The sequence below is a fragment of the Callithrix jacchus genome, chromosome 22 (genome assembly GCF_049354715.1).
Source record: "Callithrix jacchus isolate 240 chromosome 22, calJac240_pri, whole genome shotgun sequence".
Taxonomy (NCBI): Eukaryota; Metazoa; Chordata; class Mammalia; order Primates; family Cebidae; genus Callithrix; species Callithrix jacchus.
In genome coordinates this window covers 814,822-838,239 of record NC_133523.1, presented here as the reverse complement: position 1 = coordinate 838,239, position 23,418 = coordinate 814,822, and the positions used below count along the sequence as shown (strand labels likewise).

The window sequence follows — 23,418 nt, the reverse complement described above, 5'->3', positions numbered from 1 at the left end:
GAGGTAGGAACATTCCTCAGCGGGACTGGTGACTTCAGATAAAGGAGCCTCAGTTTCTCCAATCTTGGAGACTAGAAAACGGAAGAAATGGCCGGGCGCGGTGGCTGACGCCTGTAATCCCAGCACTCTGGGAGGCCGAGGCGGGTGGATCACGAGGTCAAGAGATCGAGACCATCCTGGTCAACATGGTGAAACCCCGTCTCTACTAAAAATACAAAAAATTAGCTGGGCATGGTGGCGCGTGCCTGTAATCCCAGCTACTCGGGAGGCTGAGGCAGGAGAATTGCCTGAACCCGGGAGGCGGAGGTTGCGGTGAGCCGAGATCGCGCCATTGCACTCCAGCCTGGGTAACAAGAGCGAAACTCCCGTCTCAAAAAAAAAAAAAATTTAAATTAAATTAAAAAAACATAAAATCAAAACCATAGTGTTCTCCTGTGTATGCAGCAGGCGCTCAATATGTGCTCCTGCGGAGCGTTTACTTACTTATTTACGGTAGCTCGAGGGCCACAGGGGCAGGTGGCGGGGCGCCACAACTAAGTGGGGACGGCCAGATTGTTCTCCAGTCGCCGACCTTAGTGGTGCAACAGGAAACGAAAAGGGGAAGGCGATGGCGTCACCGCACCAGTGACGTCATTGCAGGATGGCGGAAGGGAGGGGCCCTGTGACGTCATTGCGGGCTCGCGGAAGGGAGGGGCCCTGTGACGTCATTGCGGGCTCGCGGAAGGGAAGCAAAAATATGGAACGCTTCACGAATTTGCGTGTCATCCTTGCGCAGGGGCCATGCTAATCTTCTCTGTATCGTTCCAATTTTAGTATATGTGCTGCCGAAGCGAGCACGATTGAGCTGCCGCACCGGGACCTATTTATAGCCTCTATAGTCAACTCCTCTACACATAGGGTGACTTTTGTTAAATGCTATAGACGCCCAACCTGTATTTCCGTGGTCTGACGTGTAATCCAACCAACGCAGTTATTAACTGGAGCTGGGAAAGTGCTTATTCCACCAAATATAGTTACGGTGGCTTTTGGGAATCACTGGAAATGCTCGCATGCAAATATACCCGGAAGCGGGGCGGAGCCTAGGCCGCGCCGCCGTCCCAGAAGTCTTTGGGAGGCGGCGGCGCGGGCCAGGCAACTCGTTGGTCCCAGGGAAGATGGCGGCGCCGGAGCCGAGGCATTAGGGAAATTTCGCGCCGCGGACGCCCGCTGGTCTTGGCGCACCGGCCGGCCAGGTGAGCGCGGGGCTGCGGGGGCCGGCCGGGGGCGGGACGGATTCCCGGTGGCGTCTGCTGCCCCAGGGAACGCGGCGCGGCGGAGGCGGGGCCTGCAGGGTTAGGGGGCGTGTCCGGAAGCAAAGGCTGCTGGGTAGGCGGCTTTCGGCCCCAGGGTCTGCAGCTTGCGGCGGAAACTCCGAAGCAGCCGGAGGCCCGCGGGGCGGGGCGGGGCTAGGGGCGGGGTCTGAAGGGAGTTTTGGGCGGGGCTGAAGGCGCTTGGTGGGACTTAGGGGGCGGGGCTTGTGGGTTTGGGGGCCCCGGCATGGAGCCTGGGAACTGGATAGCTATATGGATGAAACCTGGAGAGTTGGGTTCCCTGGGGTGGACCGTGGAGATTGGAGGTCATAGGGGCGGAGCCTGTAGACGCCATGGGGTCCCTGGGATGAAGCCTGCTGTTTGGGGGCAATAGGGAAAGGGCCTGGAGACTACATGGGGTTCCTGGAGGGGAACCTGGGGACTGGGGAGTTTTAGGGGTGGGGCCTGGAGAGCCAAGGCTGTCGGAGGCTGGACCTGGGGAGGTCAGCCAACATGGGACCCCTAGGGTGAAGCCTGAGAATTTAGGCTGAGGCCATGGGCCCCAGGGGTGGTTTGAAGTGGGGGAAGCAAGAGGTGTCAGGGGCTGACTTTAAGGGGTGTCTGGCGGAGCCCTGGGGGTCTGGGGCAGACCCTGAAGTAGGCAGCCCCGGATAGGGTTTGAGGAAAACCGCCTGGTGGTCCTTCCAGCCTCACTGGGTTTTTGCCTTTGTGAAGCAGAAACAGTCTGTCCAGATGCTGGGCGCTTAGAAAGCCCGAAGGAAACAGGGCCGGGCGCCTGTAATCCCAGCACTCTGGGAGGCCGAGGCGGGTGGATCACGAGGTCAAGAGATCGAGACCATCCCGGTCAACGTGGTGAAACCCCGTCTCTACTAAAGATACAAAAATTAGCTGGGCATGGTGGCGCGTGCCTGTGATCCCAGCTACTCGGGAGGCTGAGGCAGGAGAATTGCTTGAACCCAGGAGGCGGAGGTTGCGGTGAGCCGAGATCGCGCCATTGCACTCCAGCCTGGGTAACAAGAGCGAGACTCCGTCTCAAAAAAAAGCAAGCCCCTAGGAAATGCTCCCTCTGTTGCCTGTCACACTCACCAAGCCCCTTCGCCCCAGAACGCCTGCCCGCCTTGGCCACAGGCAGCCCCACCATATGCCTGTTTGTAGGCCCTTCCTTCAAAAGAGACCCAGCGTCCTCCTGCTGCCGCCATCATCACTCACCTGGGCCAGTGCAGACCCTCCGCCGCTTCTTCGGCTGTGCCCTTGGCCCCCCCCCCCCGCCCCGATCTGTTACCCAGATAGCCAGAGGGGCCCTGGTGAAATCCAAGTAAGTCCCAGCCCTCCTGGGCTCCCACCCCGCTCAGGGTAAAAGCCCACAGGCCCTGACCTCTCCACACCCCCTTCAGCCCCAGCCCCGTGGGCTGCCGGGAACGCCCCAGGCTCTTTCTGGCCTCCGGGCCTTTGCACCTGCCGTTCCTTCGACTGCCTGCCTGTGGTTTTCCCGTATCCGGCCTGGCACTCCACGTGCCCTGGAAGCTCAGTCCACACAGACGACCAGCCAGACCTCCCTCCCGCAGGAGCTGGTGACTGCCCTCATGTGTGACTTGCGGCGGCCGGCAGCAGGTGGGATGATGGACTTGGCCTACGTCTGTGAGTGGGAGAAATGGTCCAAGAGCACGCACTGCCCGTCGGTGCCCCTGGCCTGCGCCTGGTCCTGCCGAAACCTCATCGCCTTCACCATGGACCTGCGCAGCGACGACCAGGGTGCGCCCCCTCCCGCCCACGTGGCGTCCCACCCTTTTCCCCAGGTACCCGGCACCCTGCCTTGCGGGGATCCAGTCTTGCAGGACACCCCTCACTCTCTAACGTGGGTGAGAGCCTCAGCCTCCTGGAGGTGCAGAGGGTGGATTCAGTGCTCCCCACACCTGGTGCCGGGAGACGTGAGGTCCCCACTCTGTGGGATCGAACGGGGCTGGGGTGGTGGTTGACGCAGGCATGTTAGGGACACCTGCCCCAGGTTTCCAGATGGTGTGGGTCACTGTTTGGTTTTTGAAAGGCACCTGGTGGCCGGGCGTGGTGGCTCATGCCTGTAATCCCAGCACTTTGGGAGGCCGAGGCGGGTGGATCACAAGGTCAAGAGATCGAGACCATCCTGGTCAACATGGTGAAACCCCGTCTCTACTAAAGATACAAAAATTAGCTGGGCACGGTGGCATGTGCCTGTAATCCCAGCTGCTCGGGAGGCTGAGGCAGGAGAATTGCCTGAACCCAGGAGGCGGAGGTTGCGGTGAGCCGAGATCGCACCATTGCACTCCTGCCTGGGTAATAAGAGCGAAACTCCGTCTCAAAAAAAAAAGAAAGGTACGTGGTGGCTGCACTCATTTTCTCTCTATTGCTCCAGTATATGCACCTGTAATATGTGCTCAATAGAGAAGATTAGAAAACCACAGGAAATTAGAATCAAACCAGGGTGAGAAAAGCCACCTTTCACCTTCTGTGGAGGAGCCTGCTTTCAAATTTTGGGTCATTTTCTTCTAGTCTGGTTTTAAAAACGTGGTCGTGGCGCATCACGGGCCTTTTCTGTTCCGGGGCGGCGGTGGGGGGGGGCACAGCCTGTTCCTTGAGCTGTCGCCCTGGCTGACTGCAGCTCCGTGAGCTCCCTGGAGCCAGGCTGCAGCACCAGGCCATGCTGACCATGCCCCGTCCCCACAGACCTGACCCGAATGATCCACATCCTGGACACGGAGCACCCCTGGGACCTGCACTCCATCCCCTCAGAGCACCGGGAGGCCATCACCTGCCTGGAGTGGGACCAGTCAGGTGAGGTGGGCCCCAGATCTTGTAGTGGGTGGAGGGTGGTGCCCCTGTGTTTCCCTGGTCCGTCTGGCGTCTGGCGCTGGGAGCAGTCAGGTGAGGCGGCCCCAGATCCCAGAGTGGGGTTGGGGGGGTGACCCTGTGTTTCCCTGGTCCATCTGGACTCCAGTGCTGGGACCAGTCAGGTGAGGCAGGCCCAGATCCTGGAGTGGGGTTGGGGGGGTGCCCCTGTGTTTCCCTGGTCCGTCTGGAGTCTGGTGCTGGGACCAGTCAGTTGAGGTGGCCCCAGATCCCGGAGCTGGGGGGTGGAGGGCCCTGTGTTTCCTTGGTCCGTCTGGACTCCAGCACCAGGACCAGTCAGGTGAGGCAGCTGGTCCCACGTGGCCAGGGGCGGCAACCCTGATCCCGAAGAGGGGATCCTGTATTTACCAGGTCCATCTGGAGTCTGGCACCGGGTCTGGAGCCCACCGTCTGTGGTTTGGCAGCTGCTGCTCTTCCCACAGTGCCCTGAATTGTTCTTGTTTGGGGCGTCCTGAGGCATCTCCGGAGCGTGCCTCATGTCACCTGCTGCTCTGCCCTGCCTGGGCCGAGACCTCTCCACTGGGGGGGGCTCCCCCAGGCGCCGTGCCCGTCCCTGGAGGGTTCGTGATGGTGGCTGCTTGCCCACAGGCTCCCGGCTCCTGTCAGCAGATGCCGACGGGCAGATCAAGTGCTGGAGCATGGCGGACCACCTGGCTAATAGCTGGGAGAGCTCGGTGGGCAGCCTGGTGGAGGGGGACCCCATCGTGGCCCTGTCCTGGCTGCACAACGGTGTGAAGCTGGCCTTGCACGTGGAGAAGGTGAGTGTCTTGCCCCAGTGAGTGGGTGAGGCAAATGAGATTGTCACCCCGCCCAGCCACCCGCCAGCCCCTCCCCACCCATCACCAGCATGCCCTGGTCTTTTGTGTTTTTTTTTTTGAGACGGAGTTTCGCTCTTGTTACCCAGGCTGGAGTGCAATGGCGCGATCTCGGCTCACCACAACCTCCGCCTCCTGGGTTCAGGCAATTCTCCTGCCTCAGCCTCCCGAGTAGCTGGGATTACAGGCACGTGCCACCATGCCCAGCTAATTTTTGTATTTTTAGTAGAGATGGGGTTTCACCATGTTGACCAGGATGGTCTCGATCTCTTGACCTCGTGATCCACCCGCCTTGGCCTCCCAGAGTGCTGGGATTATAGGCGTGAGCTACTGTGCCCGGCCTGATTTTTTTTTTTTGGAAACGACTTTCTTTCCCAGGTTGGAGTACAGTGACGCCATCTCGACTCACTGCAACCTCCACATTCTGGGTTCAAGTGATTCTCCTGCCTCAACCTCCCGAATAGGCGGGGTTACAGGTGCCCACCACCACACCTGGTTAATTTTTGTATTTTTTTTAGTAGAGATGGGGTTTCACCTTGTCAGCCAGGCTGGTCTCAAACTCCTGACCTGAGGCGATCTGCCCGCCTCAGCCTCCCAGAGTGCTAGGATTAGAGGTAGGAGCCACCACGCTGGGCCAGACCTTTATCTTTCTTGTTTTTTTGAGACAAGAAAGGGCCTCTCTGTCACCCAGGCTGGAGTGTGGTGGTAGGATCATGGCTCACTGCAGCCTCGATCTCCTGGGCCCAAGCGATCCTCCCGCCTCAGCTTCCCGAGTAGCTGGGAACACAGGCGTGTGCCAGCATGCCCAGCTATTTCCATCTCACTCTGTGTCCCAGGCTGGAGTGCAGTGGTGCGATCTCGGCTCACTGCAACCTCTGCCTCCCAGGTTCAAGCGATTCTCCTGCCTCAGCCTCTGGGATTACAGGCACATGTCACCATGGCCAGCTAATTTTTTTTTTTTTTTTGAGACGGAGTTTCGCTCTTGTTGCCCAGGCTGGAGTGCAGTGGTGCAATCTCAGCTCACCGCAACCTCCGCCTCCTGAGTTCAGGCAATTCTCCTGCCTCAGCCTCCCGAGTAGCTGGGATTACAGGCATGCGCCACCGTGCCCAGCTAATTTTTTGTATTTTTAGTAGAGACGGGGTTTCACCATGTTGACCAGGATGGTCTCGATCTCTTGACCTCATGATCCACCCGCCTTGGCCTCCCAAAGTGCTGGGATTACAGGCGTGAGCCACCACGCCCGGCCTTTTTTGTTTTGTTTTGTTTTGAGATGGCATCTCACACTCTGTTACCCAGGCTGGAGTGCAGTGGTGCCATCTCAGCTCACTGCAACCTCCACCTCCCAGGTTCAAGTGATTCTTATACCTCAGCCTCCCGAGTAGCCAGGGTTACAGGTTTACGCCACCACACCCGGCTAATTTTTGTATTTTTAGTAGAGATGGGGTTTCACCATGTTGGCCAGGATGGTCCCAGTATAACACATCCTTTTATCTCCCTTCCATGTTTTTACAACATAGCAGGGGCTCTTTTTTGTTTGTTTTTTGAGACAAAGTTTTGCCCTTGTTGCCCAGACTGGAGTGCAATGATGCAATCTTGGCTCACTGCAATCTCCGCCTCCCAGATTCAAGTGATTCTCCTGCCTCAGCCTCTCCAGTAGCTGGGATTACAGGCGCCCGCCACCACGCCCAGCTAATTTTTGTATTTTTAGTAGAGAATGAGGTTTCACCATGTTGGCCAGGCTGGTCTGGAACTTCTGACCTCAAGTGATCCACCTGCCTCCTCCGCCTCCCAAAGTGCTGGGATTACAGGTGTGAGCCACTGTGCCCGGCGAAGACCCGATCTCTTAAAAGACTCATGATCAAAGAAGGGTGGGTGTTTGTGTATGTAAATAATGACCACAAATTTGATTTGAAACCAAAATAGCGACCGCAGTAGCCACTGGTGCTCACACAGCGCTTCCCGAGTGCCGCACCCCGCGGGGGTTTGAGAGTGGGCTGGTCGGCACCCGCCGCCCGGCATGTGTGCACACCGCCAAAGGGACCACCTGGCTTCTGGAACCGAGCGTGCTGGCGTCTGCCCCTTTACAGAAAGAGGAGGTGACTCCTGTCGCACACACGTTCATCCATTTAATCCTCCCCGCTGTCCTCCAAAGCAAAATTCACCTTACAGATGAGGAGACCAAGGGTCAGAAGGGCCCACATCCCACCTCGGCTCAGGGGGCCCAGTCAGGATCTGAACCCAGGCGCACACTCTCCTGGCTTCTGACTTGGGGTTCTTCTGTGTGACTGTTTCTGGGTGTCGCAGGGGGCAGCCCGCAGGAGCCTGAACAGCCCCTCCTCCCTCCCTCCCCCACAGTCGGGCGCCTCCAGCTTCGGGGAGAAGTTCTCCCGCGTCAAGTTCTCGCCTTCGCTCACGCTGTTTGGCGGCAAGCCCATGGAGGGCTGGATCGCGGTGACGGTCAGCGGCCTGGTCACCGTGTCCCTGCTGAAGCCCAGCGGGCAGGTGCTGACGTCCACGGAGAGCCTGTGCCGGCTGCGCGGCCGCGTGGCCCTGGCCGACATCGCCTTCACGGGCGGCGGCAACATCGTGGTGGCCACGGCGGACGGCAGCAGCGCCTCGCCCGTGCAGTTCTACAAGGTGTGCGTGAGCGTGGTCAGCGAGAAGTGTCGCATCGACACGGAGATCCTGCCCTCCCTGTTCATGCGCTGCACCACGGACCTCAACCGCAAGGACAAGTTCCCCGCCATCACCCACCTCAAGTTCCTGGCCCGGGACATGTCGGAGCAGGTGAGCGCGTGCCGGGGCCCTGTGGTGCGTTCTCGGGGGTCTGGGGGCTAAACCGAGGTGTGAGCAGGGAGAGCCTCTGTCCCCCCTTTCGCAGCATCCCTCGGCTCGGGGCCTCTTTGTCCCCTTCACTGCCACAGCGCAGCCTCTTCCTGTCTCTCTGAATCTCATTTACCACCTCCTCTCCTGAGGGCCCTGTGAGGACACCTGGGACCCTGGACCCCCGCTATGCTCTCCCGCCTCTGTGTCCTGAACCAGGTCCCACCTGCAGGTCCTTCTGTGTGAGAGGCCGCCCAGCCACAGGTCCTGGGGCCACTGTTCAGCCGACCACACCAGGTTGCCTTGATTCCCGTTGTAATCAGTAATCAGTAACGCCCCTGACATGGTTCCCTGGGTCCCCTTGCTGTCCCTGTGAGAAGGCGCCATCCAGGGACATTTTCGTTGCTGTGAGTGGACGGTGGCCTCTGGGGACAGGCATCCAGGAGGGCCCGGAGTGGCAGGCGTGGCCGAGGAGACAGGCCCCGCGGTACAGCAGCCCCAGGGTCCCATGGCTGCGGTCGCGTGGCCAGCACAGCAGCGCAGGGTCTGCCCTGACCCCACCTCCCCGTAGGTGCTGTTGTGCGCGTCCAGCCAGACCAGCAGCATCGTGGAGTGCTGGTCCCTTCGCAAGGAGGGGCTCCCGGTCAACAACATCTTCCAGCAGATCTCCCCCGTGGGTGAGTCTCCCCGGCCGGCTGCGGGAGGACCTGGGCCTGCCCTCGGGGGCAGCTGGGTCTTATTTTTGAGGCAGGTAGCGCTCTGTCACCCAGGGTGGGCCTGAACCCCGGCCCTAAGCCATCCTCCCGCCTTGACCTCCAATAGTTGTGGGATCTCGGGCGTGATCACCTTGACTGCAGGCATTCTGGGTGTAAGGCGTGTAGACCCCTCCGTCCTGCCACTCCGCCCTGGCGGCCGCCACCATCCTATGGAGAACCGAGGCTCAGGGAGGCGCCGTCGCTGGCCCGCGCAGGCGTTTGGGCGGGGCCGTCGAGTGGGCGGGGGACGTGGGCGTGGCCGTCGAGTGGCGTGGTCGAACGGGCGTGCCTATGGGTGGGACTCGAGCTGGCGGGTCTGTGGGCGTGGCCGTCGGGCGGGCGGGTCTGTGGGTGGGGCCGTCGAGCGGGCGTATCTGGGTGGGGCCGCCGAGCGGGCGTATCTGGGTGGGGCAGTCGAGTGGGCGTGTCTGGGTGGGGCTGCCGAGCGGGCGGGTTTGTGGGCGTGGCCGTCGAGCGGGTGGGTCTGTGGGCGTGGCTTTCGAGTGGGCGTGTCTGTGGGTGGGGCAGCCGAGCGGGCGGGTCTGTGGGCGGGGCCGTCGAGTGGGCGGGTCTGTGGGTGGGGCAGTCGAGTGGAGCAGCCAGTCTGTGGGCGGGGCCGTCAACCAGCCGGGGACAGGCCAGACTCGGCGGGGCGGTGAACGGAATTCTCCCCGACCTGGTTCAGGGAGGAGCAGCCGAGGCTCAGCGGGTCAGCTGAGGCTGATGAGAACACCCCCTCCGCCACCCACCTCAGCAGCAGCCTCTTCCGGGGCCCCCATTCCCAACTCTGTCTGCCCGATGGGCCCCCCAGCACCCACAGAGCCAAGCCCGTCACCCCCATCTCCAGCGCACATTGCCCCACTGTCACGACTGGGGGCAGAACAGCGCTAGAGGCTCTGGGTCCGGCTTTCAGACTGGCCTTTGCCCTGGAGAAGGGAGAGGGTTACTGCGGATGAGAGCGCAGGCATTTGCCGATGAGCGCTAATGACCCGGAGTGGCTGGACTCGGGCAGGTGCTCTTCATAAGCTGCTAACGAGCCCGTGGCTCGCTGTGCCTGCGGGTGGTTACCTCACCTGCCCATCGTGGCCGTGGAGGCAGGAAAGGTGAAGAGGGCCTCCACCTGGTCCTCCCCGCAGGCCTCGTGCGTCAGCAGCAATGTGGGCTGCATTGGCTCATTCGGCAGCACCTGGCGCCACCCCACACTGGAGGCAGGGCCGCAGGCACCCGCAGCTTCGCTCCATGCACGTCTGTGTCCACCATCAGCCCGCAGTCAGGCCACCTGGCAGTCCCGGGTCTGACGCCCCACCGCATCTCCTGCAACGGTCCACACCCTCCAGCCCAGCTCCTGCTGGCCTTGAGAGCCACGTCTCATACGCACACAGCAGCGTTTCTCAGGCCTCCTGTCCCTGGCAGCTGGGGGGTCACTGTGAGGCAGTCCCTGTCCGACCCATCTCTCCACCCATCCTGCCACATGCCCATAATGCCAGGTTTCGGTCCTTCTCACACTCAACTCTCCACCCACTGCCCCAGGTGCTCACCACACCAGGCTTCAGTTCCTTCTGCACTCAGCTCTCCACCCACTGCCCAACGTCCCCACATGCCAGGCTTTGTGTCCCAGCTACTTCCACCCTCAGCCCTGCACCCCTGCCCCCACCCATTCCCATTCTGGCCAGCCCACCCTGTTCCTTGAGGCCCAGCCTGGAGGTGGCCCCGTGGGTGGAACCTCAGGTCCCTGCCCTGCCTCTCAGTTCAGCCCAGGGCAGGGGTGGCCCGGCCCACGGAGGCTCGGAGCCCAGCAGCTGAGACAGTCTCTGCCTTGAGCCCCGTTGTTTAGGAATGGTTGCTATCCGTCAGTTGGATGGAGGAGGGGATGTAAATCGAGGGCACCCTGAGCACCAGCTGGGTGTCATGGCAGCCACTTCACCCGGCCCTAGAGCACCGGGGTTCCTGTCTTTCCTCTGAGAGGCTCAACTGCATGAGGGCCAGCCGCCCTGACCACTGTATGCCCTCCGGACATCTCAGCCACTCTCTGGGCCTCAGTTTCCCCTGGGAATGCTGCTCACAGGACCCCTATATGGATTTGTAGGAGGTCAAGGCTCTGTGACCATGATGTCCAGTCCAGGGCAGAAACCTCAGGGTGACATGGGTGACACAGAGCAGCCGTGTGGTAGTCAGCTTCAGCTGCGTAACAAGCCACCCCCACACTGAGCGGCTCAGACCAGCGGCCCTGCACGGTCTGCAGTCAGCAGCAGAGGTGGCCTGTCCTGTCCCCTGGCCACATGTGCTCCCGCAGGCCAGCTCTGGCTGACCTCCACGTTCCACGTGCAGCAAGAGCAGCACCCCGCTCTCCACCCAAGCTCTCTGGGCCCGTGTGTGTGTGTGTGTGTGTGTGTGTGTGTGTGTCTGTGTGAGATAGATTCCAGGCTGGAGTACAGTGGCGTGATCCCAGCTCTCAGCTCACTGCAGCCTCAGCCTCCTGAGCTTCAGCAATCCTCCCACCTCAGCCTCCTGAGTAGCTGGGACTGCAGGTGTGCGCAGGTGTGCATTACCACGCCCAGCTAAGGTTTTTGTATTTTTTGTAGAGATGGGGTCTAGCTGTGTTACCCAGGCTGGTCTTGAACTCCTGGGCTCAAGCCGTCCTCTGGCCTTGGCTTCCCAAAGCGCTGGGATGGGAGGCATGAGCCACCGCACCTGGCCGCGTCCCATTTGCTAACACTTGACCCGAGATTCCCGGAAATAGACTCTGACCTGTTGGGAGGAGCTGCATCTTCATGCAGAGGCTGCCAGGCAGCAGATCCGTGGGTGTGACCATCCTGCACGGCCTTATCCTGTGGGGACCCTGGAATTGTAGATGAGGAGGAGTGGAAATCCCAGCTCAGCTGGCTGAGGCAGAGGGAATGTAGGGGTTTGCATGGCTGCAGGTCTGGGGTGGGGCGTCTCCCCATTGTCTGCTCCATCAAGGGGCAAGATGGTCCCACCCCACTGGTTTCCATAAAATCCCAGGGCCTCAGGCCGGGCGTGGGGCTCATGCCTATAATCCCAGCATTTTGGGAGGCCCAGGCGGGTGGATCACGAGGTCAAGAGATTGAGACCATCCTGGTCAACATGGTGAAACCCCATCTCTACTAAAAATACAAAAATTAGCTGGGCACGGTGGCGCGTGCCTGTAACTCGGGAGGCTGAGGCAGGAGAATTGCCTGAACCCAGGAGGCGGAGGTTGCGGCGAGCCGAGACCGCGCCATTGCACTCCAGCCTGGGTAACGAGCGAAACTCCGTCTCAAAAAAATAAAAATAAAAAATCCCAGGGCCTCATCCCATTGGCTTTGCCTTGGGTCACACGGCTGTCCCAGAACCAGTGGGCAAGTCACTGAGCACTCGGATCAGCCAGGCCTGGTGTTCCTGGCATGGGAGCGAGGCCGCGTGAGACCCGGGAAGGGCACTGGGTGGGCTGCAGGCCCTGCCCTGCTGGGCTGTTGTGGCAGCTTCTCAGCCCGTCTTCACACCGTTTTCCTGCCTTTCGTTTTCCTGTCTCTGATTTTTCAGTTGGTGACAAACAGCCCACGATTCTCAAATGGCGGATCCTGTCCGCCACCAACGACCTGGACCGGGTGTCAGCTGTGGCGCTGCCCAAGCTGCCCATCTCGCTCACCAACACCGACCTCAAGGTGGCCAGCGACACCCAGTTCTACCCTGGCCTTGGTACGGCAAAGCCAGCGGCAGCCACACAGGCCTTCGGCTCACAGCAGGGGAGCCGGGCTCGGAGCGCAGGCCATGGGGCCACGGGAGCTCGGCCTCCCGGGCTCTGATGGGTCCCCGATCTGGAGGCAGACCTTGTCATTCCAGCTCTGTGAGGCTGGCAGACAGATCCTATGCTCTTTAATATGTAAAGAGTCATTTTCAATCAACAAGGGAGCATGGGGAACTTGGGTAGGCAGCACCTCTGCTGTCTGCACTGCAGCGGTCGTAATGTGGGTCCTGGTCTCAAACCGTGGCATCCGTGTCCCCGAGTGAGTCCACGCTCTCTGTGTCGCTGGGCCTGTTTGCTCAGCTGTAAGGTGGGGACAAGCCCGCCTTAGCTCAGGCCCCTTCCTTCCCCTAGCTCCCATTTTCCCTGGTTCCCCGGAAAGAGTGTTTATCAAAACCCGCCCGGGGCTCAGGGCTGTTTGTCGGAGCCTGTGGAGAGGTTAAGGGGGACGCGGTTCCCGGCTCCAAAACCTTTGGTTTGTTCTCCATTTTCCAGGGACCCCTTTCAAATCCACGAGCTTCAGGCTCTGGACCCCACCCCCCACCCCACCCTCATTCACAGGCAGGCCCAGTGTGACTGACGACCTCAACCCACCAGCCTAAGATGCCTCTTTTTGGGGCGCCAGGAGCTCTGGCCCTCGGTCCCCCCTAGATGGGCAGCTCCACACCCTACAGAGCAGGCGGCCCTTCCACAGGTGGGCATGTCCCGGGCCCTGCCCCTGCCTAAGCCAAACCCGTGCCCCGCAGGGCTGGCCTTGGCCTTCCACGACGGCAGCGTCCACATCGTGCACCGGCTCTCCCTGCAGACCATGGCCGTCTTCTATAGCTCCGCGGCCCCGAGGCCCGTGGATGAGCCGGCCATCAAGCGCCCCCGTACCGCAGGCCCCGCCGTCCACTTCAAGGCCATGCAGCTGTCCTGGACCTCGCTGGCCCTGGTGGGCATTGACAACCAGGGGAAGGTGAGCTGCTCGGGCGTGTGGAGCTGGGCTGGTGGGGGTGCCAGAGGGAGGTGCCCCGTGGGGAAGGGACCACAGGTGCAAGTCCCTCGCAGCCCCTGCCTGCATCTGTGTCTGTGCGATGGGTTTGTCTTGGTCAGTGAGGTCACTGGGGCGGCCTGCGGCGTGTGTTAGGAAGTTTGCAGCTAGGAGCTATGAGAGGACAGACTTTCGTGGTGTAGACTCCTCAGCATGCAGGGAGACGTGTGTGTAGACTCCTCAGCATGCAGGGAGACGTGTGTGTAGACTCCTCAGCATGCAGGGAGACGTGTGTGTAGACTCCTCAGCATGCAGGGAGACGTGTGTGTAGACTCCTCAGCATGCAGGGAGACGTGTGTGTAGACTCCTCAGCATGCAGGGAGACGTGTGTGTAGACTCCTCAGCATGCAGGGAGACGTGTGTGTAGACTCCTCAGCATGCAGGGAGACGTGTGTGTAGACTCCTCAGCATGCAGGGAGACGTGTGTGTAGACTCCTCAGCATGCAGGGAGACGTGTGTGTAGACTCCTCAGCATGCAGGGAGACGTGTGTGTGCCCGGCTCGGCATCCGACGCAGTTGGGACTCAGGGAGTGTTTTCCTTCTCTGTTCTCAGAGGCATTGTCTGTGACCCTGACAGAAAGGTGCAGGCAGTGCACGCACACACGTGCAGGCACGCAGGCCCATGCACGGGGGCGTGCACACACACACGCATGCACACGGGGTTGTGCACATGGGAACGTACACCCACAGGCATGGCTGCCCGCTGACCCACGGGTCTGTGTGGGGGCCTCCGGAGTAGGCTTGGTAAAGAGCCACCCCTCCGTCATGGAGAGGAGCTGCCAGGCAGGTCCCTTCCCCGCCCTCCACAAGATGCACCTCAGCCCCAGGGCCCTGGGCTCGTCCACATCGTACGCTCTCCCCCGGCTCTGTCTCTGGCAGCTGAGTGTGCTCCGCCTGTCACCCTCCATGGGCCACCCGCTGGAGGTGGGGCTGGCGCTGCGGCACCTGCTCTTCCTGCTGGAATATTGCATGGTGACTGGCTACGACTGGTGGGACATCCTGCTGCACGTGCAGCCCAGCATGGTGCAGAGCCTGGTGGAGAAGCTGCACGAGGAGTACACGCGCCAGACTGCGGCCCTGCAGCAGGTGGGGTCCCCAGGCAGGTGGGGCTGTCCCTGTGGCAGGTGGGGCTGTCCCTGTGGCAGGTGGGGTCCCAGGCAGGTGGGGCTGTCCCTGTGGCAGGTGGGGCTGTCCCTGTGGCAGGTGGGGTCCCAGGCAGGTGGGGCTGTCCCTGTGGCAGGTGGGGTCCCCAGGCAGGTGGGGCTGTCCCTGTGGCAGGTGGGGTCCCCAGGCAGGTGGGGCTGTCCCTGTGGCAGGTGGGGTCCCCAGGCAGGTGGGGCTGTCCCTGTGGCAGGTGGGGTCCCCAGGCAGGTGGGGCTGTCCCTGTGGCAGGTGGGGTCCCCAGGCAGGTGGGGCTGTCCCTGTGGCAGGTGGGGTCCCCAGGCAGGTGGGGCTGTCCCTGTGGCAGGTGGGGTTGTCCCTGCAGTAGGTGGGGTCCCCAGGCAGGTGGGGCTGTCCCTGTGGCAGGTGGGGTCCCCAGGCAGGTGGGGCTGTCCCTGTGGCAGGTGGGGTCCCCAGGCAGGTGGGGCTGTCCCTGTGGCAGGTGGGGTTGTCCCTGCAGTAGGTGGGGTCCCCAGGCAGGTGGGGCTGTCCCTGTGGCAGGTGGGGTCCCAGGCAGGTGGGGCTTTCCCTGTGGCAGGTGGGGTCCCAGGCAGGTGTGTTGCCCTTGGGATAGCCAGGGGCTCTGTGGTCAGTGAGAGGCCAGCGGCAGGGAGAGGGGTCCCGTGGAGGGTGGGGGAAGTCCCTGCAGCAGTCATGGAGGTCCCTGTGGCAGATGTGGTAGCTGGTGGGGGGGGTCCCCATGGCAGGCAGGGGCTCCGTGGCAGGTGGAGGGCAGAAGGGGCAAGTAGCCTGCGGCAGGTGAGGCTGTGTGTGGGGTGGGGTGTTTCCAGAGGCCCGTCCAGTAGAGTTGAGCCTGAGAGAAGCACTTGCTTTCCCTCCTTACCTGGGAAGGTTCCTCTTAACACATTAGGCCTCTTTTGCTGTGAGGTTGCTGAGGTGCAGAGGCTAAGCAGCTTGCCCAGCTCACCCAGCACCTGGTGCCAGAGCCTGACTGCCCTTCTCCCCAGCTGGAGCCTTGGCGGGCACCTCTGCCCCAGCCCCTCGGGGTGACACCGGCTTCCTGCTCACACCATCCGCCTTCCAGGTCCTCTCCACCCGGATCCTGGCCATGAAGGCCTCGCTCTGCAAGCTGTCCCCCTGCACGGTGACCCGCGTGTGCGACTACCACACCAAGCTCTTCCTCATCGCCATCAGCTCCACCCTGAAGTCACTGCTGCGCCCCCACTTCCTCAACACGCCCGACAAGAGCCCCGGAGACCGGCTGACCGAGATCTGTGCCAAGATCACCGACGTCGGTGGGTCCCGTCCCGCGCCCCAGCCTCGGGCTCCTTTCACCCTTTACTTACTGTATTATTTAATCTTTTGAGATGGAGTCTCGCTCTGTCGCCCAGGCTGGAGGGCCGTGGCGGGATCTCTGCACACTTCATCCTCCACCTCCTGGGTTCAAGGGATTCTCCTGCTTCAGCCTCCCGAGTAGCTGGGATCACAGGCGTGTGTCACCACGCCCAGCTAGTTTTTGTATTTCTAGTAGAGACAGGGTTTCACCATGTTGGCCAGGCTGGTCTCGAACTCCTGACCTCAAATGATCCCCATGCCTTGGCCTCCTAAAGTGCTGGGATTACAGGCGTGAGCCACCGTGCCCGACCTTTTAGAGACAGGGTCTCACTCTGTCACCCAGGCTGCAGTGTGGTGCCTCTGCCTTCCATGCTGTCTTCTCTCCCCAGCCTCTGGAGTAGCTGGGATTACAGGCGTGCGCCACCATACTCGGTTTTTAATTTTTTGGTTTAACTATTTAGGGTCTCACTGTGTTGTCCAGGCTGGTCTTGACCTACTGAGCTGACGTGATCCTTCCACCTCTCTCCTGGGGGCCAGGCTGCTGCTCCTACGCTGGGACCTGACACCTAGTCCTGTGGGGCAGGTCCGCTCCTCCCCATTTGCCATAAGGGGACTGAGGCCCAGAGAGGCTAAGCAGCTTGCCCAGGCCCGCCCAGCACGTGGCATCCCACTCACCTCAGCCTCCCAAAGTGCTGGGATTGCAGGCGTGAGCCACTGCATCTGACAGGCTGTTTCTTTCAAAATTGGGGTTATCATTTACTGTAAAATTAGAGTATCCAGTTCTCTATAGGCACATGGCACTCCCAGTAGCTGGGAGCGGTGTGCGCATTCGTGGTAGTTTCTGTGGGGCCACCCTAGTCGCCATCCCAGAGGTACCTGCTGGGTGTGTAACCATCGCCAGGTGTGGGGTGGGGGTGGCTACAGCTGCACAGTGTGGACATGTCCTGCGTTCACAGAGCCCACCCCGAGCAGGGGCCAGATGTGCACCAGTGGGCCGGGTCAGAGCAGTGCATCCCTGGCATGGGGACCTGCCCACCCAAGGTCTGCAGGCCGAGAGAAGCTGGTTGGTGCTGAGCACAGCGGCCCCCGGGGTGGGCGGGCAGTGAGCTCCCGGTTCATCTCCATCAGGCCATGCCATCACCCGCGTCTCATTCCCAGTGTGGGCCCCCGCTTGCCCGGCACTGGGTGGGTGCTCAGTGCAGGACTGTGGGGAGCATTTAGGTCACCCCGTGTGTCCCGGAGGCCCGGCCTGACCTGAACCGCATCTCCTTGCAGACATTGACAAGGTCATGATCAACCTCAAGACGGAGGAGTTTGTCCTGGACATGAACACGCTGCAGGCGCTGCAGCAGCTCTTGCAGTGGGTGGGCGACTTCGTGCTCTACCTGCTGGCCAGCCTGCCCAACCAGGTGCGCCTGCCCTCCAAGGCCCCGCCCCTCACTAGGGCCCCGCCTCCCTGGCCCCGCCCATGTCCGTGTTCCACCTCCCCGGCCCCGCCCCTCAGAGGCCCCACCTCCCAAGCCTTGCTTCTCAACACCGCAGCCCCGCCCCTTCCTGGAGCCCCACCTCCTGGCCCTGCCTCTTCTCAAAGCCCCGCTTCCTAGCCCGCAGCTCCTGAAGCCCTGCCCCGCCCTGGAGCCCTGTCTCCTCCTTCCTGCCCATTCTCAAAGTCCCGCCTCCCAGGCCCTGCCCCTTCTCAGCCCCACCCCTACTCGAAGCTCCTGCTCCGCTGCCTCCCCCCCCATTACCCTCCCCAGACCCCTTCACCTGGGGTAGGCGGCTTTGAAGTCAGGAACTCACTGCAGGCCCCAGCAGGCTCGGTCCACTCCCCCACCTCCAGGTCTGCAAGCTGGGCACCATCCTGCCCCTGTCTTTCCACCGTGGCCGTCAGGCACAGTTTGAAGACCCTCTGCTCTTTGTGGGGCTTTAGGCTGCCAGGGGCCACCCCCTGGAGCCTCCCTTCCCTGGTCCTCTGGCCTCCCAGTGCAGCCGCGGTGGTGGGAGGGGGGGCACTTAGCTGTGGGAGGGTCAGCTGCTCCCCCGAATGTGGGTAGGGGTGTTGGCGTCAGCGGGAGCCTCCTCTCGGCCCTGTGGACTTTTGGGTCAGGGACGGGATGACTCTTCAAGTCCTGACCTCCACAAACGTCCCAGACCCTGCCCATCGCCCCCAGGCCGGGGTTCTACGCACCCTGAGATTCATCCCCTCACCATCTGCTCCCCGCTGCCCCTGCCATGCTGGGCGCCTCTTTCCTGCAGGGCTCCCTGCTGCGGCCGGGCCACAGCTTTCTGCGGGACGGCACCTCGCTGGGCATGCTTCGGGAGCTGATGGTGGTCATCCGCATCTGGGGCCTGCTGAAGCCCAGCTGCCTGCCTGTGTACACGGCCACCTCGGACACCCAGGACAGCATGTCCCTGCTCTTCCGCCTGCTCACCAAACTCTGGATCTGCTGTGAGGCCCCCCACCTGCCACTCTCCTCTCCCCACCAAAACACAAGCCCTGCCCCAGCCCCCCGCCAGAACATAAGCCCCTGCAGGTGGCGGTGGCTCTGCCTGGACCTCTGCCAACGCCCCAGTTCCCAGCCCAGGTCCAGGCTTGGTGTGGGTGCTTTGCGGATGGCAGCCGCTCCCAGGCTCCTCTCCCTGTCTCATCGGTCGTGTGTATGAGGAGTGCGGGCTCTGTCATTCTTACATCCCAGTGTCTGGGAAAGGCACAGTGCTTGCCACATACTTTTTAAGTGACTGAGGCCAGAGAGGGGGAGAAAACCCTAGGATCACCCAGCCAGGCAGGCAGAGCCAGGGCCGGACTTGGTGCTCCTGAGAGGGAGGAGGCCCCAGCGCGTCCCCGGTGGGTGGGCGGGCGGGCAGGCGGTGCCCCAGGCAGAGGTGTTGAGACCTTGGCCACCCTCCCCGCAGGTCGAGACGAGGGCCCAGCAAGTGAGCCGGACGAGGCGCTGGTGGACGAGTGCTGCCTGCTGCCCAGCCAGCTCCTCATCCCCAGCCTGGACTGGCTGCCCGCCAGCGACGGCCTGGTCAGCCGCCTGCAGCCCAAACAGCCCCTGCGGCTACAGTTTGGCCGGGCACCCACGCTGCCTGGCAGCGCCGCCACCCTGCAGCTCGACGGCCTCGCAAGGTGCGTGTGTCCCTGCACGGGTCCCCAAACCCACACGGCTCTCTCCTCCATGCCCGGCCCCGGGACCCCCCCGCAAGTCCACACGGCTCCCTCGTCCATGCCCTGTCCCAGGACCCCCAAATCCACATGGCTCCTTCCTCCATGCCCGGCCCTGGGACCCCTGAATCCACATGGCTCCTTCCTCCCTGTGCCCTGCCCCAGGACCCCCCCGCAAATTCACACGGCTCCCTCCTCCATGCCCTGCCCCAGGACCCCCAAATCCACATGGCTCCCTCCTCCATGCCTGGCCCTGGGACCCCTGAATCCACACGGCTCCTTCCTCCCTGTGCCCTGCCCCGGGACCCCCAAATCCACACGATTACGACAGCTGCGTCCTTCCAGGTTCCCCCTAGCGCCGTCCCCTAGTGGTGTCCTCTGCCGTTGGCATGAACTACCCCACACACATGGGCACCAATGCTTCTGTTCACCCACTTGTTTTTTTTTTTTTTTCCCCAACAGTCTTGCTCTGTCACCCAGGCTGGAGTGCAGTGGTGCCATCTCAGCTCACTGTAACCTCTGCCTCCTGGGTTCAAATGATTCTCCTGCCTCAGCTTCCTGAGTAGCTGAGATTACAGGCACCTGCCACCACACTCAGCTGATTTTTTGTATTTTTGGTAGAGACGGGGTTTCGCCATGTTGGTCAGGCTAGTCTTGATCTGATCTCAGGTGATCCACCCACCTCAGCCTCCCAGAGTGCTGGGATTACAGGCGTGAGCCACCGCGCCCGGCCACCTTCGTTTTCACTGACTGTATGCTGGCCTTGCTGTGCCAGGCGCCCTGCAGCTGGCCTGAGTCTCTGGCCCCTCTAGAGGTCCAGGCCCCACTGTAAATCCCTCTGTTGATGGGGACCCCCTAGCATGGCCCAGGGCCCTGGTGAGCACAGATGCCTCATCGGGAAGGTCTCCTGGGGGTAAGGGGTCACCTGCAGGGCCCAAGGCTGGCCTTTCTCTGCAATGTGCAGGGTTTGGACAACCCAAGCCTGCTGAGCTGACCCTGGCCACCCAGTGAGGAAACCCCACCAGGAAAGGCATAGCCACTCATCTGGGGTCACAGGATCGGGAAGTGGCTGAGTCAGGCTTTGAACGCAGGCCCGTCAGACCCCTGAGCACATTTCCGACCCGTGTTTGACGAGGAGCATGTGCAAATCCTCCTGATGGCTGGAATTTTAGAAAACACAGATGAGCAAAAGGAAGAAAATGAAATGAGCCTGCTGCAGCCCCTCCTCCAGGGAGGCCACCCGGCTTGGCTCTGGGACCTCCAGCATTTTCTTCCTCATGCCCACAGTGGGAGGGGCCGCCTGATGAGTCACACACTGGGGTTTCTGGGTTTCAGGAAGACTAGATGAAAAGAGAGGATGGCCGGGCGCTGTGGTTCATGCCTGTAATCCCAGCACTTTGGGAGGCTGAGGCGGGTGGATCACGAGGTCAGGAGATCGAGACCATCCTGGTCAACATGGTGAAACCCCGTCTCTACTAAAAAATATATAAAAAATTAGCTGGGCCTCGTGGCGCGTGCCTGTAATCCCAGCTACTCGGGAGGCTGAGGCAGGAGAATTGCCTGAACCCAGGAGGCGGAGGTTGCGGTGAGCCGAGATCGCGCCATTGCACTCCAGCCTGGGCGACAAGAGCGAAACTCCGTCTCAAAAATAAAAAGAAAAGAAAAGAAAAACGAGAGGACGGCCAGGTCTGAGGCTTGTAAACTGTTTGGGAAATTTTCAAGTATTTGATGAGAGCAGAGTAGACCGGCCCACCTCTGCCCAGACACAGGCCCCCCACCCGCCACCGAGGGCAGCTTTGGCCGCCGGGATCTGTTGTGCGGAGGTCCTGGCGTCCCCAGGCTGGGTGTCTGTGGACAGGGGTGGTGTGGAAGCCCCCACGTACTCCCTCCTGTCCATCCTGGAGTGGGAGCACCGCAAGTGCCTTCTCTTGCCCCTCAGGCTTCCTGTGCACTTGGGAGGCCCACCCTTCACTGGGCCTGTCCCAGGTGTCCACGTACCTCCCACCTCACTGTTCATAGACACCTGGGCCCACCTGATGGATGGTGTGAGGTGGCCGACCACCCACCCGCCTGGCCTCACGACAGCCCAGCGAGCCCTCACGCTCTCCCCTGTCCTGCCAGGGCCCCAGGCCAGCCCAAGATCGACCACCTGCGGAGGCTGCACCTCGGCGCCTACCCCACGGAGGAGTGCAAGGCTTGCACAAGGTGAGTTCTGCCCCCAGGCCCTGGTCACGCAGCTCGCAGACAGGCTGGGTGTTGCCATCTGTAAATGAGGCCATGGAGGACCTCCCTCTGGAGCTACGACTGAGAGATGAAACCCGGGGGTCTCTGGGGCCTCGTGGCCCGGGGAGGTCCGGCTCATCCCGTGCTGGGCTATGGGATGGAGCCGTCCTGCCTGTCTCCGCGGCGCCCCTGGTAACCCAAGGGCACAAGTTAAGTCACAGCCATTGCTGCCACACGACTGGCTTCTGACACGTCCTCAGCAAACGGAGGCCCAGAGCGCTGTGGACTCCCAGAGCTCTGCTGGGGATGGCCCGGCTGATTCCAGCCCCCAGCTCCACACGGTGAAGGGTGGCGGAGGGAACGTGTGGCGGAGGGGATGCTGCAGCCGGGATCCAAGCGGGGAGCAGTGAGCGGCGTGGCGGGCGCCGGTGCGGGGAGCAGCATTCCCGGTGGGCGGAGCAGCCGGGGCTGAGGCCCTGTGGCAGGTGGAAGCGTGGGGCACAGAAGCACCCACTCGGAGGCGGGAGCCCGGCTCAGCACCTGCCTCCCCACAGGTGCGGCTGCGTCACTATGCTCAAGTCACCCAATAGGACCACGGCGGTGAAGCAGTGGGAGCAGCGCTGGATCAAGAACTGCCTGTGTGGCGGGCTCTGGTGGCGGGTGCCCCTCAGCTACCCCTGAGCCAGGCTGCCAGGGAGCCCCCGCACACCCTGGACACTCTTTGGCATCATTAACCTCAGCCCGCCCCGGAGGGCTGTTGAAGACCATGGGCCGGGCGCCTCTGTGACCAACAGATCTTCTGAGGACGCCCCTGAGCCTTTCTCCAGTTGGGGCTGCAGCCCACACACCACCCTCCCAGGACCCCCAGATCCCCGGACCATCTGCGAACTTCAGATTCCTGGACTGTTCACGGCCTACACTCCACCCTTCCCGGGACCCCGAAATTCCCGGACTGTCTGCATCCAGAGGACCAGCCACGACAGCTGGGGGTCCAGGCAGACCCTGCAGTGACCTGGCTCGGGGCACCTGCCTCGGTTTCCTTGCCTCGCCTGGAGAGGGCATTGAACATGGACAAACTGTGGCTGGGGAGGGCAGGTCCAATAAACGCCCTCCACGCCCAGGCCTGTGTCCCTCCCATCAGTGCCCCCGGCCCTACTCACAACCTCCATTCAGGAGGCCGTGTCCTCTTGGCCTGTCTTTAAATCACTCAGCATTTACAGGTGCCCAGCGGATGCCAGGCCCAGGGCATCCAGAGTCAGCAGTGGGGCAGGACACAGCAGGCCCGGTGGGTGGGGTGGGGGCGGCCATCGTCAGGGAGCTTTGTCCGAGTGTGCGTCTCTGTGTGTCTCAGGGTGGTGTCTCTGTGCTGTCTGCATGTCTCTGTGTCTCTGTGTGTCTCTGTCTCTAGTATCTCTGAATGTCTCTGTCTCTAGTATCTCTGAATGTTTCTGAATGTCTCTGTGTGTCTCTGTCTCTGGTATCTCTGAATGTCTCTGACTGTTTCTGTGTATCTCTGTCTCTAGTATCTGAATGTCTCTGTGTCTCTGTCTCTAGTATCTCTGAATGTCTCTGAATGTCTCTGTGTGTCTCTGTCTCTAGTATCTCTGAATGTCTGTCTAGTATCTCTGAATGTCTCTGTGTATCTCTGTCTCTAGTATCTCTGAATGTCTCTGTGTCTCTGTTTCTAGTATCTCTGAATGTTTCTGAATGTCTCTGTGTGTCTCTGTCTCTGGTATCTCTGAATGTCTCTGTGTGTCTCTGTCTCTAGTATCTCTGAATGTCTCTGTGTGTCTCCTGTTTCTATATGTGTCTGCGTGCTGTTTCTGCCTCTGCCTAGCTCTGTACCTCTAGCCGCTCCCTGCCTGAGGCCGCTCAGCCCCTGGGCGAGAGTTTGTGCTTCTGTCCCCAGGGGTCCCGCCTTCTGCCTCCAACAAGCACTTCTTCCAATTACCCTGCGTCCAGCAGCTGGAGGCCTTCCCAGCACGGTGGCGCCCCGCTGTGTGCGGACAGCCCCCTCCTTTCTGCAGCTCCGCGGAGGGCAGGGAAGGAGGATCGAGTGCCCAGCGCCGGCTCAAAAGGCGGGAGCTCAGACACCCCAGAACCTCCCTGAGGTACCTCCACTTTAAAGCGCTCCTGCCTACAGCTGCAGACTCCAGGCCTCTGCACCCTGGCTGGGACAGCTGGCCACTGAGGGGTGGGCCCCTCTC

General features: G+C 61.6%; 1 protein-coding gene and 1 non-coding gene across 4 annotated transcripts; one reads left to right on the top strand and one right to left on the bottom strand.

Annotated features, from left to right (window-relative positions):
• Window positions 1–730: 730 nt before the first annotated feature.
• On the bottom strand, window positions 731–837 carry LOC118150422 (U6 spliceosomal RNA). Its single transcript, XR_004738519.1, has one exon. It is a non-coding gene; the product is annotated as a U6 spliceosomal RNA (small nuclear RNA).
• Window positions 838–1,099: 262 nt separating this feature from the next.
• Window positions 1,100–22,331, top strand: MED16 (mediator complex subunit 16). 3 transcript variants are annotated; one of them, XM_054250392.2, is made up of 16 exons: window positions 1,100–1,232; window positions 2,466–2,625; window positions 2,876–3,062; window positions 4,011–4,118; window positions 4,782–4,951; window positions 7,365–7,796; window positions 8,404–8,509; window positions 12,131–12,286; window positions 13,079–13,290; window positions 14,245–14,451; window positions 15,572–15,782; window positions 17,098–17,231; window positions 18,079–18,271; window positions 18,736–18,952; window positions 21,110–21,193; window positions 21,766–22,331. In XM_054250392.2, exons 3-16 carry the CDS (start codon window positions 2,894–2,896, stop codon window positions 21,890–21,892), a joined length of 2,526 nt encoding a protein of 841 aa, XP_054106367.1. In that variant the 5' UTR covers window positions 1,100–1,232; window positions 2,466–2,625; window positions 2,876–2,893; the 3' UTR covers window positions 21,893–22,331. The 3 variants fall into 3 exon arrangements, with proteins under 3 accessions (XP_054106367.1, XP_035141717.1, XP_078217432.1); XM_035285826.3 differs by lacking the exon at window positions 2,466–2,625; XM_078361306.1 differs by lacking the exon at window positions 2,466–2,625 and having other exon boundaries at window positions 2,876–3,106.
• The last annotated feature ends 1,087 nt before the right edge of the window (window positions 22,332–23,418 follow it).